Source organism: Ptychodera flava (genome assembly GCF_041260155.1).
Source record: "Ptychodera flava strain L36383 chromosome 3 unlocalized genomic scaffold, AS_Pfla_20210202 Scaffold_26__1_contigs__length_13983176_pilon, whole genome shotgun sequence".
NCBI classification, from domain to species: Eukaryota; Metazoa; Hemichordata; class Enteropneusta; family Ptychoderidae; genus Ptychodera; species Ptychodera flava.
Window position 1 is genome coordinate 7734919 of NW_027248280.1, and position 21181 is coordinate 7756099.

Below are 21181 nucleotides of genomic sequence, written 5' to 3' on the forward strand. Positions count from 1 at the left end.
TCTTTGAAGTTCACTGGCTTGTTTAGATATTTACAATCTTACTCTTGAAAATATGACAGTTCAATATAGACCTTACTATGAATGAGAAATGTTTACCTCCAAGATTGTAGCTGTGTGATATGAACAAATGTACTACTATTTGCCAGTTGAACAACATAGAGGTGAAAGAGATCTTACAGTCCTTTCAGTTGTGTAAACTTCAAAATGCAACACAGCTTTGATTTCTCTATCCACATACTTTTCAAAAGTCATACATGGTTGGTGCCGTTGTCATTAATATTTTATCTGAATTGAGAATGCAAAAATTAAACAATTTCATTCTGTGCTGCTATACCAAAACTTTTGAATCGCTAGTGAGGCATGTGCACATCAGAAATGGCATGTTGCTATTTCTGATGGGTGAGAGAGTGCCTGTGAATGTTACTACATCTGGAATGTAAAAGACGCAATGTGTTCTACAGACTCAGTACGCCCAAGAGATCAAGTGATGGCGGTGTACAAACAAACCAATGCGTGAAAAAACGTACGGTAATACACACATTTCTGTGGGAGTTTGTGCACATGCTTTTTTGTTTTTACAGTGGTCCATTCAAATTCTGGGTTTCACCTATTGTACAACCATAGGTTTACTAACGCTGAGGACAAAGAATGGTTTGAAAATGCTGTGACCAGGATTGCAAAGGAAGATATTGGAGAAGATGAAGGGGAAAGCATCAAGATCAGTGAACCATACTTTGTGGATTTCCTCAGAGATCCACCAGAACCTACAGGTGAAGAACCTGAAGACGCAGACCTGGAAGCTCCAAAGATATATGAAGAGGTAAAGACAGCAAGAATAATAAAACTGATCCTTGGAATTGCCGCTTCTACTCAAATTAGCTAATTTGGAAATTTTGTTTGAAATTGCAGCAAAGAGGCTAAAACAATAATTGGGTCAACATAAAATGAAAAAGTGAAAATGTTTGACTCCACCTCGAGGATATTAAAAAGACTGTACTACTGTAACAATTGTTTTGGTTTTATTAGGGAATCTTTGTTGTGCATATTTTTTCACAGTTTTTTGTTTTGTTGTGGGAGCAAGTTGAAATGCTCATTATTTGTTCTGTCAGCACTGCCTGTATATGTTATGTCTCTATTATTGTGGACAGTTTGTAAAATCTAGACTCTAAATGATCACTAACAATATAAATTATAAGTAGTGGAAGATCTTGCTGGTTTTTTAAAAAAAACTTGCTCACTGCCCCTGTAGCTTTGCCCAAGAAAGTCCAAAGAACAATGATTTTTGTTGTCTGGCCTAAGTGATTTTGACACAGTCATGCTCATTGGCGAATGTACAAATCCGAACAAATCCTAGTAAACGATGGCATGTACCGAAATATTTCTGAGCCAGATGAGCAGCTACACCCAACACAAAACTGATATATGAGAAGATTTTTAAATGTTCAGGCAAAGATAACTAGCCATTTTTTTCCTTCCCTCCCCCTCCCTTTCCCCCTTACAAATTTCTGTTTCTTTGTTGTAGGTGCCAAGCTATGAGTTTTTATCTGACAAGCTGCAGTTATACATGTCACAGTATAATGATACTGTTAGGGGTGCTCATATGGATCTTGTATTCTTCAAAGATGCAATGGTACATCTTGTCAAGGTAAACTTGTTTCTTCAGAATAAATTGAGTGATGCCTCCTGTTTAACTTTTTCGCCAAACTTTCCGTATGTAGACAGATTCACAGTCACCATATAAGGTAGAATGTATTTGTAGTGTGGGTTTTTTTGCATTTTTCTATTTTCCTTCAGGAAAGTTTGCACCAGAGTTAAAACTTTCTGTTTTGAGGTGCATGTTTACCATAGACCATTATCAGGTATGTAAGGGTCCCAAATTCGACAAAGTGAGCGTCGAACTGAGCGTGGAAAATGACAAAGTGAGCGTCGAACTGAGCGTTGGAAATGGCAAAGTGAGCGTCGAACTGAGCGTTGAAAACTGACAAAGTGAGTGTCATACAGCGTTTGATACAAAGTAAGCGTCAAACTGGGCGAAAAAAAGAAGAACCGAGTGCTAAAATGTAGCGAATATGCGAAATATAGCTCGCATGGGTGCTCAGTTAGCACGTACTGGATAGTACACGATTTGCCAGTTGGCTAATAAAAACGTGTTTACAATGATGCGCCCAATATTGGTGTCGTAATTACAGTTAATTACAGTTTACTCTTCGTAGTCAAAAAGAATAAGAGATAGGAGTCAAGGTCCTGCAGTCGACGGACCTCGATGGAGCAATGTCAATCACTATAGTGTGCATGTATGTGAGTTGACAAATGGCAGGCAGAGCGAGGTCAAATATACGTCATTCTCTATGGGTTGACCGAGACTGAAAAGTTTTCAGCCGATCATAAGCTTACGCCTGAAGCCGAAAAAATAACTGTAACTTTCACTTTTTTGGGTGAAAGATGTTCTTTCACATTGCTTTAATTCTGAAACATTTGTCATGATAAGATATTGTTCGGCAATCGTGATGTCAAATGGATAGAAAATCACGGTCATCACATGCACAGAATCCCATGTCCAAAAAACGATCATCGCATAGAGTGTCACGTTCAGCAAACAATTTCTAGACAATGTCTTTATTCAGGCAACGTCTAAATTGACCTTTCAACATCAAGAGTCTTTGGATAACAAGTCTGATTTATGTAGAATCATTATTGAACGTACGCGAACTGTATGTCAGTCAAGTTCAGCCACGCTGACAGGACTTCAAACAAATCAAGTTCATGGAATTTTCAGTGCTGCAGCGGGCTCAACCCTCTGAGCATAGGGAACCCAGAAGTCTGGTTGTTGTTGTTGTTGTTGTTTGTATTGTTGTTTATGTTTATTAGTCGTGTTGTTGTTGTTGACCAATAAAATTCAACGAACATAACTGTTGTGTTGTTGTTAATGTTTCAAGCGTAACGTAGATGTCATAAGAAACGCTACAAGGACACTTGGCCCGATACAACTGCCGGCCATCTGCTAACGCGTACACTCTCTTCATACACTTAAACAGTGTGTAATTCTAAAAAATGACAGGAAAATTCATGAAAATTGGTAAATGTCCCTCAAAAATTTGTTGGGAAAAATCGCCGTCATGGATATACAAAAAATGGTACCGGTGAGCGGCGTCGCTTGACAAAACGTCGGCATTTTATGGCGATCAGCGCAGAAATGATCTGAGAAATTTTACTGTGCAGCTACAATAGTCCACAGACACATTCATTCAAAATCATCAAATGCAGAGTGATTTTTATCTAGAGAAGCGTGGTCCGTAGCGGCACATATCCCGGGCCCCCGTCGCGACTATGGTAATATCGATGCGTGCAGAGCCGTAAACCACGTCGATATGTCGGTCAATTTATATTTTCCTTGATTATTTCATAGTGATCGCGCCAACTAGATTTGCAATATCTCTATCACTCTGTAAAAAACTACAATGCTATCAACACAAGACATAACATTGGTGTCGTGTGATAAACACATAAATATTTCTAGTTTATTCCTTGCTTACATTCATCGTTCTGTTTGCTCAAAGATCAAAGAATACCTACCATACTGTAATCTTGAATGCAGAGCTTCGGACTTCAAAACAATTATACCAGCAGCGTATTTTATTGACACGAACTTTATAGCAGAATGCGTTCTTTATTGAACGTGTTTATGAAGTGATGATAAACTTGATCGTAAACTTGCTCAAAGTCTGTAGGCGTATAAATATCAAAATGGCATAAATTTAAGGAATAAACTTCGCCTACCCGGTTGTTCGCATGTCGGGTTGGTGATAGGCTGTTACGTAGTTGTGGGGTGAACGATGTGGCTAAAACGTCGCAACCCATCGTAGTAATTAGCCAGTTCTAACTTGTAATTTCAGTGCCTTCTTTATTGAGTACAAGGGGCATTCATGCTGCTATCAAATATAGATAAAAATAGACACGACAAATTGTCCCCAGACGCGATGTCGATATTTGCTATCATGGAATGGCTCTACCGATGTATGACCAGAGTTTTACTTCCCGATCTCGCACAAATTGAACAAAATTTGGATGTCGTAATTAACTTGAACTTTACATCTGATAAATTGTCAACTATTTTTTTGACATCGATTACACCTAAGACATGTTAGGGGGTGTTCGTGAAATGCACCTTTTGTTCGGTATTTAGTTTGCAATATTTTACAGACGGAAGAGAACTGAACATACGCAACAGTGACAACGTACTAGTTTATTTGACCAAGACGTAGATGTACACGCTCTCTCTCTCTCTCTCTCTCCTCTCAAAAAAATACTGCAAACTGTAGCCGTTCATGCCATTTACCGCTGTGCCTGCGGTATTTCCGCGATCGTTAGGAGTAGAAGAGGTGTGAATGATTCACTTCCAGTCTGTGGTAAATGACTTTTCATGAATATTCAGTCTCTGAGCAGCGGTAATCCTGGCGGTAAGCGAGGCAGAGGTATAAAATGATAATTGTCATGGCTTGAAGCGAAATCTGTTCGGAAAGATTATCTACCTGAAACAGGGCAACAGTAACAGGGAATGTCAACTCATACCAAATCATCAGGCGGGATTGACGACTCATTGGGTAACGCCATAGTGAATGTAAACATCGACCTGGCGGGACGCGATCTCACAGCTGATGGCAAAATTAATTATACCACATCCTATCGTTGGAGGCGCCATCACGCTCAGTTTGACGCTCACTTTGACGCTCAGTTTAACATTTTCCACAAAGTGCTCGATCGCTCAGTTTGACGCTCAGTTTGACGCTCAGTTTGCCATTTTCCACAAAGTGCTCGATCGAGCACTTTGACGCTCACTTTGTCAATTTTGGGGGTCTTACATATTGGTACCTTGGCGTAATGTGGTTTGATGAAATGGTTAAGCTTGGTTTATATCAGTCAGTTCTTTTCTTGGATGACGTCTTGTTAACAGTAACAACTGCAACTCACATAAGATGCTTGAGGTGTAATTATGGTGATAAAAATGCAAAAAACTGTTGGTTTTCAAACTTATTAATGATCGATTGGAAGTAAGTGTGGTATTTCATCATGTACAGACTCACTTGACTTTGATCTCAGTTATATGCATGTGGTGCTTTTCTTTCAGATATCTCGTATCATCCGAACTCCACGTGGCAATTGTTTGTTGGTGGGAGTTGGTGGTTCTGGCAAACAATCTCTGACAAGACTTGCCTCTTTTGTTGCTGGGTATAAAATATTCCAAATAACACTCACTAGGTAAGTAATGTAATTTAACTGTGCATTTTGTAAGTTAGTTGTAATAAGCGTAGACAAATGAGTAATTTGTATATTGCCTCAGTGTACTTGTTTAACACAGGTTTTGTCTAGATGTTTAAAATATGAATAGTCTGGATGTGAAAAGAAGAAAAAAATTCCCTGTTAATATGGACACGTTTTTGCCTACTAGAAGAATATATGAACAATGTGAAGTGTGTATAGATTTGGAAGTGTTATTAGTTCCATCAAGATAGACCAGTAGTAAGGAAGACGTAATTACCATTGTAATGGCTAAACTTGTTCACCTTGATTCCTTCAAAAGGTGTGGAACTCTGATAAGATAATTGTATGGTTTTACCTGACTGACTGTGGTGGTCCACAAGGAGGCAATCCCAGTGCGTCTGTCACTGCAGTTGAATTTTGTTCCACAGTCAGAAAAGTATACATTCATGACCGTACGCTGGGTGTTTTACCTTGTGATTGTACTTTTTTCATACCCTGTGTATTTAAAGAGAGAAATCAGACCAATTAGATATTTAATCAGTGACTTATGCTATGCCTTGTAAGCATGTATTTTTGATTATAACACATGAAGTGTCATATTTACTTTCAGCAGCAGCAGCGGTATTGCAATACAGGTTTGCTAAAAGGCCCAGTGCTGTGTCGGTAAGTTGTGTGGATAACTAATTTATTTCCTTGCTAGATGAGATAGTCACTCAGTGCCAGTACAGGAAGGAGACGTCAGCAAGATATAATGTAGAAGTTGAATGTAGGAGGGAGACAGGCAGTGCAGACTTAGCAACTATTGTATAAACACTTTCACACTTTGTCAGTATTTGTTTTTTTATTTTCAACTGCAGCAGACTTCCTTCTCTGAAGCTTGCAATTAGACAGATGATGTTGCATTAGATAGAATATGGGGAATGATGAAAAGTTGTATGATTCTGAGAGAATGAAGAAACTATATAATCATGAAAGTAAAATATCTTCAGTTGGTTAGTTGTACAGTTGCGTTGCACCACCGTGAATGAGTCCAGCTGGCATAGATGAAAGGTAGCTAGCTGTATAGAAACCAGTCATTGGATCTGATATCCTGCACATGTCAGTCTAACCAGTCCATTTATTACACTCTTATTGTACCAAAATTTGATTAAAAGGTCAAATACTGTGATATCTGTCTTTTAGATTCTGTTTATTGCCATGGAACTGTTTTCCGAAAGTATTTGATTATGTATTTGATATGCTGGGGTTTGTATTTCGATACAAAACTTGACATAGAACTATGAGGTTATGATATCAGTCAGGCGATAAAGACTATGGATCTGTCATTGGTGCTGATAATTTATTCAGATCACGCACACTTACTATCATATGACACATCCAGTACAGAGGATAGCTAACTACTAATTAACATCCTATCAAGGTAATTACTGTCATCTTTACAGGATAGCTGTAGCCGCAGATAGAAGAATGATCTTATAAAAAACAAAAACTAACATCATGGTTCTTTTTTTCCTGATAAATACTTGTAGTGAGGACAAGAATCTTACAGTTTAAGTATGACCAATAGTTTTAGTACTGTTATCATCTTAGATACAGTGAAATCCTGCATCACACACAAACTTTCAGACCCATTTCCTAATTTCCACATTTTTTAATATTATGTACAGAAGAGCAGGCTACACTTTCAACTTGTAGAAGTTGTTTTGTACTTAGGAAAATTCAGTTGCAGCCATAGAGAAATTTTGCAGTGAGGACCAAGTCAACTTGTAGAGCTGATCCAGTAGTTTTTCACATTCTTAGTCAGATGAATAAGAACAAACTGTAACACACCTCATCCGCAGTCTGTATTCTAATTCGCCAGTTGATAGTCACGTGGGATGCATTCTTTTTGTGCTGATCCACGTAAACGACGTCATCAGGCATCATTTGTCCGAACTGTTGCCTGCCAGGCATCAGTTCCGAAAAATGATGCCCGCTGACGTCAAAACGACATTGACGCGTGTGCGGACCGTCGACCGGAATGTAACAAGATGTCGTCTGCGGCCGATCGAAACGATAGTCGAGATTTTTTTTGTTTATCCTACTTTCTGAAGAAGAATTGAATGCTTTGGTTTCCAACAAGGACTCGAAACGGACGAAAACTGAAGGTGCATTGAACGTTTTGCAGAAGTATTGCGATCCTGTTAGGAAAAACGTTTTCTTACTGAACCACTCCAACATATTACATCATAGGCCTACATGAGACAAGTTTTGTGTATAGTACGTTCTTATGCATGGCTACGGATGAGATGTGTTACAAAACACATATTGACTGGCCATGAGGACAACAGCATACGTCTTTAACCCCTCGGGCCTGTGAGTCACCCCCAAAAACAGACTGTTCCCTCGGCCTACGGCCTCGGGAAACAGTCTGTTTTTGGGGGTGACTCACAGTCCCTCGGGGTACAGACGTATGCTGTTGCCCTCATGGCCAGTCAATATGTGTATACTGTGCAATGCTGTTGCTTGTTCCACTTTGAACTCTATTTACTATCTGTGTCTTTTTGTTTGTCATTTTGTACAGATCATACAATGTTGGTAATCTGATGGACGACCTCAAGTATCTCTACCGTGTTGCTGGCGCTGAAGGCAACGGTATCACTTTCATCTTTACAGACAATGAAATCAAAGATGAAGCCTTCTTGGAATATCTCAACAATGTCCTGTCATCTGGAGAGGTATCTTATCTCACTTATCACTTCCCTTTATGAGAAAACACTTTGAACCGACTCTCATTCGGACAACTTGAATACGCTTCCCAGAAAAATGTCTTTTGAATATTAAGCTTCCCGAAAAATGTCTTTTTCAACTAATTCTGACAGTAACGAAGAAAATCTGATAATCAGAAAAAAGTAATGTAATTGATTTAAATTACAAATGAAAGAGTGAAATTATGTGTCTCTTGACAACATTCTGAATAGAATTTGTGAGCTTAGTACATGAAACTTTCTGTGATTTTGATTGAGAATTTCTGAGACTCCAGGTAGAGTGAGGATGCTATGATTGCTATCATTTCAAATTGCAAAAACAAAATTGTGGTCAATGATCATGTAAGAACAATTTTCCAGACTTTAGAAATCTGCAGTTGTAGCAGGAGGGTTTGTGAATTCTGAATTGTTTTTTCAATGGTTACTGAGGTGGTGAGCACAGTTTGGGATAGTTTGTTTTCTACACCTGAAGTGATGCACCACATTTGTGTGTACCGTATTTCATATTTTTCTTGCATGAAACATAGCACCAAATTTCCAATGTGGAACATTGGTACTATAGTAACTTAGAGTAGCTGTTCTAAGCTTAAAGAGAACATTTTTTTTGAATTACACATGTGGAGTGTCTTCATTATGGAACATATTATACACCATAAGCATTGACATAAATGATTTAAAACCCATAGGTATCTAACTTGTTTGCACGTGATGAGTTGGATGAAATCAGCCAAGAGTTGATACCAGTCATGAAGAAAGAATTCCCTAGAAGACCACCAACTCAAGATAATCTTTATGATTACTTCATATCCAGAGCTAGAAACAATCTTCACACTGTGCTCTGCTTTTCACCTGTAAGTATATTTTTGATTTTGTCAGCTTAATAATGCTTATGGGTGATACTTTTATTACATTTTAGATAGTCTGCGTCTTGGCATGTGTTTACTCCCGATAGTTTGCCATTGGTCAGTTCTTGCATTTTTCTTATAGTTCTTAAACCACGGGGTTGATTAAGGGGAATAGAACAGTAAACATAACATGGGACATACCACTTTACATGCCACATTGAAAACAGTGTTCTCTCCTTATTATGCCTTAGAGAGCATGTGATACACCAACATGTACTGGTAATATGGCAATGACCCATTTTCTGAGTCAACTTAAAGTTTGTGAGAGGCTATAAAATTTAAGGACTCACAGTGATGTCCAGGCGCATACAGACAAGTAGCTGTTTAAGCTTTAACGTTCATCTAAATGTTCAGTGCGATTCAAATTCACCTGTCCATTGTGCAGGGATAAACTATCTTTCTCTATCCTTCTCATCATCAATACTACCAGAGACAAGGGAACACAGCAGATAAATCATGTAACATTGCCCAACAGCCCTTCACAAAAACAGCTACTGTACAACTTACAAGTCATGAATGATAAATATTTCTGTGTACAACACTGCTAGGTCGGTGAAAAGTTCCGCAACCGTGCTCTAAAATTCCCTGGGTTGATCTCCGGCTGTACAATGGACTGGTTCACCAAGTGGCCAAAGGATGCCCTTATTGCTGTATCCAACCATTTCCTGTCCAAGTTCATGATTGCTTGTCCCCCAGAAACCAAGCAACAAGTGATACAGACCATGGGGGTATTCCACGACGGTGTTGCTGAAACCTGTGTCAACTACTTCCAGAGGTAAAACTATACTATGTTGAATAGATAATGGCCAAGATATTTCTTGCCAGGATTTGCAACATGCATTGCTAGATAAAATATATTCAACTCCTGTCACATTAGATACATGAATTCCATAACGTAAAGTATGTTACCGGAACTTCTCTTTTAGCCAAACTGTACTTCATATATGCACACTCATGATGTGAGAAAGTTGTAAGCACAGATTCAATTAATCAAAATGATTGTTACTTTTTTGTTTCACACATCAACAGAAAATTAATTATATAAATAAGTGCAACCAGGTAGAATTGTGTTTCCCTATAATTGCTGTGTGTCAAAAGTAGGGCTAGTTAGTTCCAATATGTGTTACTACAGTGAAGTTCACCAACAATTCATAAGTCAATAAATTTTGAAAGTATATCATTTAGAGAGTGTAAGAAAAAGACACTTTGATGCCAATTTTGCTTGAGTATTTATACTTCTGAATGGCAATACTGATAATGATGACTACAACCATGACCGCAACAAAGATAATGTGGATGTTATTTTTAACCCTTTGAGCTCCAAAGTCAATTTTTGTGGCCTTTACTAAAATGTACCATGATCAACTTTTATTCAGATTTTTGCTAAAATTTTGATGAAGAACTGAAGCCAATGAAATTTGATGTCCATTTAGTCCAAATTTCTCAAAAAACTTACTGAAAAATTCTTGAAAACTTAATAATTGAATACGGATATTTTGTAAGGCACCCTAGACATTAACAGAATGTTATTGCTGTAACTATTCAGGTATCGCCGACAAACACACGTTACTCCCAAGTCATACCTATCATTCATTGACGGCTACATGACCATCTACAAACAGCAGTTTGATACCATCAATGAGCTAGCCAGACGCATGAACACTGGTCTGGATAAACTGCTAGAAGCTAGTGAATCCGTGGCAGAACTCTCCGTTGAACTGGCTGTCAAGGAGAAAGAATTAGCAGTTGCATCTGACAAGGCAGACAAGGTTAGTCTTTGTTAGCACTTATCTAAAGTCAAGGATTTATGTGGATGAGATGTGTCATCCTCTCATCCTAAAATATTCCTAGCAACTATGTACAGCTGTATTACAAAATAGCCGTGAGATGCATGTAACTATCCTCTTTGGATGCAATTAGAATGTGACAAGTTTTGTCATTATCATTTCTTTTCAATTCAATTCAGATTGCCTCTAATGTGAGGTACAATTGTACTTTTATTACTTGCACTCATCATGTATATAACACGTGTTCCAGGTGTTGGCTGAGGTGACTGTGTCGGCTCAAGCAGCTGAAAAGGTGAAAAATGAAGTGCAGGTGGTCAAAGATAGAGCCCAAGCTATTGTGGATGAGATTAATGTGGACAAGGCATTCGCTGAAGAGAAACTTGAAGCAGCAAAACCCGCATTAGAAGAAGCTGAGTCTGCACTCCAGGTGAGCTTACTAGCAAGGCAGTTATATAGCTGATTAGACTGTCTGTTCTGAAATCCTTCTGTGTGTGCGTAGATGTTCAGACATTACTTGAAATGGATGTAAGAACTTGCTTATAATCTCACAAAAAGGTTACGTTCATGTTACTTTGAAATATTCTGTTTTAAAAGGCTGACCATAATCAGTGTTTACACAACCATAAGTCTTTGCAGATAGATAACGATCATTTTTTGAAAAACTAATCATCCTTTTAATCTCTTTTTGACAATTTTAATTTTGACATAGACTATAAAACCAGCTCACATTTCAACTGTAAGAAAATTGGCCAAGCCACCGCACCTTATCATGCGTATTATGGACTCAGTGCTGATCCTTTTCCAAAAGAGACTTGACCCTGTTGTCATGGACCCTGAGAAAAATTCCTTAAAGCCTTCATGGGGTGAATCACTGAAGGTGAGTAATTCAACATCAGATAGTAATTTAATCCTCATCATCAATTTTTTCCCCTCGCATTAATATTTCTTATATGTTGTATTAACATTGACTGCATATCAAATCATTTGTTTACAGCAATCACAGCCAAACATAGCAGACTTGCATTTTGTAAAAGTAGGTGTTCAAATCATTTGCTTGTTCATGACAAAGTAAGGCTCTTGGTCAGCCACAAAACTAAAAGTCCATGCAATTTTCATTTATCAAAGAAGTCCCCACACTGTGGCTTATATTATATGCACAGTCCACCGACTGGGTTTTTGACCTTTTATGGCCAGTATACGGTACTAGCAGAATTACAACACTAGGCACATCAGGCTCGAACTTAACGGTTGCCCGCTTGCCCGGGGCAAGTAAAACCTGACATCAGGCTGGTAAAAATAAATTACACTTGCCCGGTTGGGCAAGTGATAGACTTTGATCAAATTTACATGTTCTGGGAACAAAAAACTCAAGAAATTTTGTGGAACAATGTTCGCTGTTATCAAGTTTCAAGTAACTGAAGCAGGTATCACAACCGACAAGCCAGATGTCAACATGCAGCGAGTGATATTCAGCTGTTGTCTTTCCTCCCTCGGGAAATCTAATCTCATTAACGTAAAACTTGCACTTGTCCCTAGTGACTCCCAGGGGGTGTTGGTCAGTAATTTCAACAGCCACTTTGCACGTAGTGACCTGACTGAAACAACGCAGACTGTACGTCATAGCGAAGCAAACCACCACCCGTTTTCATGTAAATTTTTGAAATCTACGCCTGACAAAGTCACAGATTCCGGAACAGGATCTGTGTCAGGGGATACAGTACACGTTCAACCGGCTGGCCACTCAGAAATCGACGGTGATAAAGCTAATGGCGCGGTCGCAGCATCGAGTTCAGTGGAAGTTAGTTAGTGAAGAAGCAGAAGTGCGATATGTATATGAAAGGAAACGACAACGGAAGTTTCAAAACTCCAGGAAAAGAGATTTGCTGATGCGAATATCGATTAATGGGCCACCCCTTCAGCTGTATGACCCCAATCCTGCACTAGAATATTGGTGGACGAGTGGGCAGAGATCACGAAGACCAAAACTAATGGATCGTAACAATTAACACGATTATCAATACAGACAAAACAGAACCTGCATTGATGTGATGCTGTCAGCCACATTTTGAGATTGCTTGGTCTTCGTGATCTCTGCCCAAACAATGTAAACAGACGAAAAAAAATCGAGCAAGTAAGTTTGTTCATCGGGCAAGTAAAATTTCTGGAAACTTGCCCGCAGGGCAAGTAGGTAAAAAGTTAAGTTCGAGCCCTGGCACATGGACAAATATACTTGCAATAATGATCAGTTTGTAAGACCATCTATTGACAGTGAGTAGCTACTGGCTCATGGGCATCGTACTTGTCTATGTTCCATCTGAAAGTTATGAGGCAACATGTATTTCTCTGAGTCATAAGCAGTACGCCCACTAAGCCGATTTGATGCATCATGACGAAGGGTAAACCCGCCTGACGCACTGAAAGTACAAGTTATTTGACACATCACTGACACAGCTGTAAAACGCCTGCCAATGTAAAGAAATGCTCAGTGGATTCATAATTTACACAGATAACGTTTCCCTGTAGTTTTTGGTCGAAAAAAATATCTGAATTCGTCGTTTCTGTAAGTGTCCACAGTGTTACTGCGTGCCTATAATAACTTGTCTTGCCGTTCAATCGATGAGGAAGGATGGTGCCATTGTTTTCATTGTCTTCTCACTCATTATGAGGAATGGAGAAAGGCATACGACGATAGAGGGCGCTATACTTACAACTGCTGACTTGCTTAGTTTTCTGTCATTCATGCCAGTGATGCACAGCAAGTCAGGTTTTCTTCAATTTGACTCAATTTTGTTTTTTTCACTTCCCCCTAGAGAGCACACTAATCATAAGAATACTACTGACAAGAGTCTCTGTCTCCTATTTATTTGAAGTAAACAATTTATTTCATAACAGCTAATGAGCGCAGGTGGATTTCTCAACACTTTGTTGAGCTATCCAAAAGACAGCATCAACGAAGAGATGGTAGAGTTACTGGCACCCTATCTGGAAGCCGATGATTTCAACATGGAGTCTGCAAAGAAAGTGTGTGGCGATGTGGCAGGTCTGTGCAGCTGGGCCAAGGCCATGGCCTTCTTCTATGGTATCAACAAAGAAGTGCTCCCTCTTAAGGTAAGTTTGTGATTGTACACCTCGGTTACTAACTGTCAACAGTTCATCAAGTGGGATGTAAACCACCTCAGTCTGTCTATCATCACTTCTTCACAAAAATTAACCGTCAATATCTTTGTTCATCGCATACCTGATGAGCATGCCCTGAGTTTGTACTATGATGAGTTTTACCCGGATTTAAACAGTCCAAAGAATAAGATCGTCTGTACTTTCTTTGCAAGTGTTATTTTCAATTCGACATTGCCTTCTTAGTCATTCCAAAACTGGGCAGTGGCAACACTCATATACTGGTACATATAATGTACAAATGCTTACACAATACACAAAGCATTTACACATCATATTAAGATACACACTGCATTTAGAATAAAAGAACATTTGCATCAGTTTTACCTGTAAGTGGTTGACCGAAAAATGATGACCAGAGGGGTAAAACCAACTTTGGAGATAAAATGTGAACTTTACATGATAAAATTGAGCAATCTTTTCTGAGCACCTGTGTTGATTGTAAAAAATTGACAAATTTCGTATTAAAACTGTATAGCCACAGTGACTTGACTTGACATACATGTATATTTACAGTAATACCACAATGAATTCCAGATCATTTTCAGCTGATCTTCTGACACATTGAATACAACAAAACTATGCGAAGCTCTTGGTCAGTCATTAATGATCCCGTCTGCCATTGTTATTGCAGGCCAACCTTGCCATCCAGGAAGCTCGTTCTGCAGTGGCCAGTGCAGAGTTGAATCAGGCACAAGCACAGCTGGATGCCAAACAGAGAGAGTTGGATGAAGTACAGGCCAAATTTGATGCAGCTATGAAAGAAAAACAGGTAAAATATCGCTTTTCAAGTCCACTGCTAGCAAGGTCAACAGATTTAGCTCCAATGTTGTGAGCTCCGCTGGTGGACAGAATTTTACCCAAGGCTGTCGTTCACCCGATTTAAGCGATGTATTCATTGCTTCTGTAAAGTTTGTGTACCATGTGTGTGATAGCGAGTGTATGATCGTGAATGCTTTATGAACTCTATGTGTGGAGGGGTCGTAGTCAGAAAAAATGCAACAACTTGTCCCGGTAATTGAACCATGAACTCTTTTTTGAGAGTGGGGACTTGGCCGAGTGGTTCTGTCTGCTGCTTCTCTACTAGGTGACTGGATACCGTATGTTGTGAGTTGAAACCCGATTGAAAACACAGTGACTGTATTATCTGGTGTAATGGTGTGTACAATATTACTGTTGGCCTCATAACGGTTTCTTGTTGTAGAGACACATAGATGAATGCAGCGATGGAGATCAACTTTGTACTTTTAAACTATACTTTGTACTTTTAAAACTGAATCTCAATGTTCACCCAGGTTTGATGATGTTGTTGATACTCTTGTACACTAAAATTTGAAAGTGCTTGCCGTCACACATACAACACAGGGGATTGAAAAGCATTGTTTAATGATGACAGTCATTTGCATTGCTGTGTTTTTCTTGAATTGATGAATTTTGTTTTATTCCTCACCCCCAGGACCTGTTAAATGATGCGGAGACTTGCAGAAACAAAATGGTAGCAGCCTCTGCTCTGATCAATGGCTTAGGAGGGGAGAAGGTCAGATGGACACAGCAAAGTAAAGAATTCAAGGCACAGATTGATAGGTATAAGCACTCACTTCTTAAGGTAGTATGCACCTCGAAAGTGAAAGACTTAAACTTTTGCTCTAACTTTCCTCAAGGAATCTTTCGATCATTCTCTTTCAAAATCAAGAATAAAAATAGGGGGGTCACCGTGCAAATTTTGGTACTAGAGAAACAAATTACCCAAGATTTACCAATATTAGAAATTCAAAATGGCCGCCATCCCTGTGTTAACTCTATGGAGAAAAATAAAAATTTTCGAATTTCGAAAAACTAAGCCAGTGAAAAGTTTTCTTTCACCAAGAGCTTTAAAATGAACCCCCACAAGTGGTATATCAGAAGAGAGTTGTAAAAGTTTGAGAGTCCGAATATCTGTCCCCGAGGTGCGTTCTACCTTAAGCAAAGTCAGCAACCTGTGAGCCAGTAAAATGTTTTGAAATATCAAATCTACTTTAGCAATAACAGGTAGCATATGATCACTCATTGTCTAGATATTAGCATAGCTAAATGTTCATCTTATATGGGGACCACTGATTTTTGAATAATGATAATATGTGACATTTCTATCAATAATTTCCAGCTCAAGTGATAAATAGCTGTTTTAACTGTTTCTCTTTGGTAAAAAATACAGTACACCATAAACACTTGATTGTCATGTACTTCTAAATGGCTACAAGATTTTGCATGCCAACAATGAGAAATGAAAATATAAATGATTACAATATGAATATTTTGACACTTGAGTTGACCACAAAGTGTTTCATTATTTTTCAGACTTGTAGGTGATGTGCTGCTGGCCACTGGTTTTCTGTCCTACTCGGGACCTTTCAATCAAGTATTCAGGCAGCTGATGAGACAGGGATGGCAACTTGAGTTACAGAAGAGACGCATACCCTTCACAGATGGCCTTAACATCACTGCAATGCTTGTCGATGCACCAACGGTAAGTCCACATACTGTGTATTTTTGTGGAACTTTAAAACAGTATGTTTTGTCACTTAGCTAAGTGATTTTGGAATTATCAAGTACCGTATTGTTGCAATACTTGATGTCATGCAATGTTTCAGAGTCAGGGTTCAAATTATGAATTTGGATACAGCTCTAATGAGGGACTTGAAAGTAATATGTGTACAATATTTCTCATGATAGAAATTTGCTAGATAAGAGACGATTTGATAAAGTTTCTATGTCGTGGTTCTGACGAGGAGTTAGTCTTTGCCCTATTTGAATAGTAACACTTTCAAAATTGAAAATGCGAATATGTAGACTTAAAAGTAATGCCCTCAGTTACCTGACAAAATGCTAATCATTTCTTTCTTTGAATAACAGATTGGTGAGTGGAACTTACAAGGGTTGCCAAATGATGACTTATCCATACAGAATGGTATCATTGTCACCAAAGCCACCCGATATCCACTACTGATTGATCCACAGGGACAAGGCAAGGCATGGATCAAAAACAAAGAGAAAGAAAGTGGCCTCCAGGTCTGTACAAGTGTCAGGAGATTTAATTGTAACTTGTATATTATTATTAAAGTACACAGCACAGTTGTCCAAGACAGAAACCAGGTGTCTTTTTGAAAATTTGCCTGTTATTAATCTGTTTGGACTTTCATATGTCAAAGCAACCACTTAAGGTATAGACACACGTTTAATGCATTTTTACAGAGATTTTGGTTTTATTTCAAAATTGGAGTCCATACCATATGACCTTTACATGTGGAAAAATGTCGAGACCATATTGTATTAAGAAATGCTTAAAATACTAATAAAAATAGACTTTTTGCGAACTACGCATACTGTTAATTCGGTTGTCTTAACTGTGTACAGATTAGTTACGATAGCGGAAGCAAGGTCAAACAGATATGTTAATGTGTCGTAAAAGGAGAGTACAGTGAGATCATGGACCAGGCTACCAGAACAAAACTCAGATTGTGTGACTTAGGGTTGACTATATGCAACGTGGCAGAAGATGGGATGTCGGACACGCGTCTTTCTTCCGACGAGGAAGCTGGTTGATTATCAGATTCTCTCCTACCGAAGTAAGTTCTCCAACGTGAAAGTCAACGACAGAGTCTGTCTACCACAGTACGCTCATTCCGATGCGAAGGTTGGCGAAAAGTGAACAAATTTGTGAACGAAACTGGTGGATGTGTCAAGCGTTGCGTATGCATAAATTTTCATCTTCGAGGGGAAGTTCAACAGGCGAAAGGGCCAAATGACGAACTTGAATAGTCACTGCCATGGCTTCCGTGATGGCGCGGTATCGAAAGGCGGTCCACCGAGACTGGAAAACGTAAAATATCTCAATTCGCCTCCAACAGGCGTAAAAGATACTTCTAAACTGAAGAGAAATGGATTGATAGAGCTTGAAAACCGTTTACAGTTACGGTAACAAGCTTAGACTCTTATTTGAGAAAAAACAGATTAGCTATAGCAGTGTTTGTTATGTAAATAAATGCCCTCATTACTCGTACATCTCAACAGTTTGTGTCAGTTTCTCCCGATTTTCTTGCCATTTATGATCTTTCGAAGGGTATTTGATGTAAAATACAAAACATCTAGTCTCCTGCTTGATGCAAGTTCGTGAACATAAATAAAATTGCCCGGAAATTCATATCAACGATGATTTTTGTACGTATAGGAGTGTTTACACAAATCTTTGATTATCTCTCTTCCGATTTTGGCCTGACAAGCGTAACTTCAAAAGAAATTAGGTTGGAGTAGGGTGCACAGATCGGTCTGATTTTTACCAGGTCACAGTAGCAATACTATCTGTAAAACGGTGTCTCAGATTTTCGGTAAAATTATAGAACAAGAGAAATTCTTGCTGAAGTGAACGAAACCGGTAATTTATTCAAAAACCCGAGTTGTTACTTTCACACCTTATTGTGCTGAAACAAAAGGGAATAGAAAAAAATCTGGGACACCGTTTTTTCCCAGAGTACTCAATTGTTGATTTCTGTTAAAAGATCTCAAGTCGCCATAGTCCTAAACACCTAATTTTTTTTGGGTAAAAAAACTCAAAACGCATATTTTTGAGAGAAATGGTCACGGACACAGTGATTTCGGAAAATAAACATATTTTTCATAATGTTGAGATATAGGGCTAACAGAAAATATATAATGTGTGGGGTCCAAAAGTGAAATTTATTGAGAAAAGTGAGTTTAAAATAGTATCCTCTAACGTGTGTCTATACCTTAAGCGGAATGATACTTTCGATACAAAACCATCTATTGATGTACTGTACGTTACCCTTTCGGACAGTGGAAGGACAAGTCAGCACATTGGCCCATTATACTTCAATCTGTATATCTACTTCCAGCAAATTGCTGAAAAGTGCTATCGTAGTACAGTGGTGAAATCAGTCACGCTGTGGTGGGCAACATCTCTATAGGCATGGAAAGGTAGCAAATTGGTTATATTTCTATCTCCAAGTCATTTTGTCAGAGTTTCCCTTGTTTAACCATAATTAAAGGTGGACACAATCACAGTAGCCAAAGTCTCCCTAACCTCTAGAGAAACACTAGTTCCAGCCATGATTCACTTTTTTTGTCTGTCCAGCTTACTTCCTTAAATCATAAGTACTTCCGTACTCACCTTGAGGACAGCTTATCCCTGGGAAATCCCCTTCTCCTGGAAGACATCGGGGAGGAACTAGATCCGGCACTGGACAATGTGTTGGAGAAGAACTTTATCAAGTCTGGCTCAACATTCAAAGTAAGTTGTCTGCAAACAATTTCATTACTTTTACTATGGCACAGAATCCATGCAGATATCTCTTACATGTATATTTTCTTACCTAACCAATAGTTGTCTTGCTTGGTCAATAGATGATTTGAATAAATATTTAACCTGTTTAAAATTGCTGTCCCGTATTGAAGTACTATGTATAGCTAGACTGCCAGAAAATTGCATTGAGATTGTATATACCGGTATGTTCATATTATCATTAGTTATATTGACAACGGCAGTCAGGACTTAATGGCCTCTTTGTGAATGTACTGCCATGTTAACAAACTTTTGTTCTGAACAGAGCAGGTATAAGAATGTTTACAAGCTGCTTATCAACCAAAAGTTGAGAGAATGTTGCATGCCCTGTCACGTGATATTCTTGTACAGATACTAATATAGGATCATAGACAGTGTACTAATGGATAGTGTCATGCCAACTTGTTTACATTTCAGGTAAAAGTTGGTGACAAAGAAGTTGATGTGATGAGTGGGTTTAGACTGTACATGACAACTAAGCTGCCAAACCCTACCTACACTCCTGAGGTAAACTTGCTACACTATGATTTGTATTTGCCTTATTCAAAGACAGCAGAAATGCGATTCAGCCTTCAGTGACTATGCAAAATGAATACCATCAACAAAGGGGACACTTTGTGTAGATATAGGGCTATATAGGAAAGGATAATATTATATAGGGCTGAGCCCTTGGTGTCGCGCCAGGGTTAAGATTGGCAATGTTATTTGTATTGATTCATGATAAACTGTATTGTTACTTCATAACGTTTATATGACAACTATGCCCAGTTTCCCTCTGATGAAAGCAGTTCACGTACTTACACGACGTCAAACCCTGCAGCAGGGCAGGTATAGATTTTCTGTAGCGTGTAAAAATTTTTGGACAAAAATTGGCAATTTTTACAATGATAACAGCCTATGGCGTTAAACAAGGGACGTATTATGCAATAATTATCATTGCAATGGTAACTGCACTGCCCACCTTCCACTTGCAAGCTAAAAACTATAGCGTTCCGTCTAAAACTTGCAATTTTTGAATCTAATTATTGACACAGGGGGGCTCTTCTATAATTCAATCCCAGCATCTTTGCGTATGCCCCTTCATATGCAACGACAGCTTTCTTTTCTCCGTTTATCTATATCAACGATACTTTTTATCAGCGACAAGGTGTATAATAACATTTACTGGCTAATAAAAGAGGTATATTTTATAAAAGGCATGTTATATCATAGTAATTTGTTTCGTATTTGTTTATTTACGAGTACTCAAAAAAAAAACATGTCGGTGCCCATCATGAGAAAGAAGGGTACACTTCCGGTTACTCGCATAGTATATTATGAATAAGCGCATGCATAGTCAGTAAGCCGCTGGCGCGACTAATATTGAGTCTACAAGCATTTCTGAACAGTATCAGCTTGTGATGAGCTGAGCACAAAAGTGGTCAAAAGTTCAGATGTGTGGCCGGCATTAACTTACTTGCTAATTATAATGCGAAAATGACAAGAGTGAGAAGTAAGGTCACAAAAAAACATTGAAATATGGACAGTTTGGGTGGATCACTGGCCCAATTCACATCACTTATTATCCTTGATAATGATAGTGTTGTTGTCAGACTGTGGCACAATGGTTGACTTTGTCATTTTTGACACCTTTGTTTACAGGTGTCTGCTCGCACAGCCATCATTGATTTCACTGTCACCTTGAAAGGTCTGGAGGATCAATTGCTAGGAAGAGTAATTCTTACAGAAAAACAGGTGTGTGTACTTTCTGCCATTTTGATGGTGTATGGTCACATCCTGAACAGCGATGGCTGAAAGTTTGTACCTTGGAACCTGTGGCATGTATGCCATCAAAAAGCATTGGGAACTACTTTGAAGTTGTTGGTAATTCAGGCCATAATATGTTTTGGGAAACTTCATCAGAGTGTAGTTACTTGATTTTTGGCACTTTCCAAGAACTTTGAATGTGGTCATGCTGCAGGACAAGATCTTCAA

General features: G+C 38.6%; 1 protein-coding gene and 1 long non-coding RNA gene across 3 annotated transcripts in view; one reads left to right on the forward strand and one right to left on the reverse strand.

Annotated features, from left to right (window-relative positions):
• LOC139125918 (dynein axonemal heavy chain 8-like) overlaps positions 1–21181 on the forward strand; it is an 86948-nt gene that overhangs the window by 48024 nt on the left and 17743 nt on the right. Inside the window, exons 54-70 of the mRNA XM_070692002.1 lie at positions 625–820; positions 1523–1645; positions 5126–5256; positions 7823–7976; positions 8693–8857; positions 9460–9686; positions 10458–10680; positions 10949–11125; positions 11408–11575; positions 13591–13806; positions 14507–14644; positions 15329–15456; positions 16210–16378; positions 16765–16920; positions 19001–19156; positions 19625–19714; positions 20849–20941. Of these exons, the coding sequence (XP_070548103.1) occupies positions 625–820; positions 1523–1645; positions 5126–5256; positions 7823–7976; positions 8693–8857; positions 9460–9686; positions 10458–10680; positions 10949–11125; positions 11408–11575; positions 13591–13806; positions 14507–14644; positions 15329–15456; positions 16210–16378; positions 16765–16920; positions 19001–19156; positions 19625–19714; positions 20849–20941 (2710 nt within the window). The remainder of the gene's footprint in view (positions 1–624; positions 821–1522; positions 1646–5125; positions 5257–7822; positions 7977–8692; positions 8858–9459; positions 9687–10457; positions 10681–10948; positions 11126–11407; positions 11576–13590; positions 13807–14506; positions 14645–15328; positions 15457–16209; positions 16379–16764; positions 16921–19000; positions 19157–19624; positions 19715–20848; positions 20942–21181) is intronic.
• Positions 1–21181, reverse strand: part of LOC139125920 (uncharacterized) — a 76074-nt gene that overhangs the window by 35604 nt on the left and 19289 nt on the right. For both annotated transcript variants that reach the window (XR_011550405.1, XR_011550404.1), the window contains exon 2: positions 5615–5754. This is a non-coding gene — a long non-coding RNA (uncharacterized lncRNA). The remainder of the gene's footprint in view (positions 1–5614; positions 5755–21181) is intronic.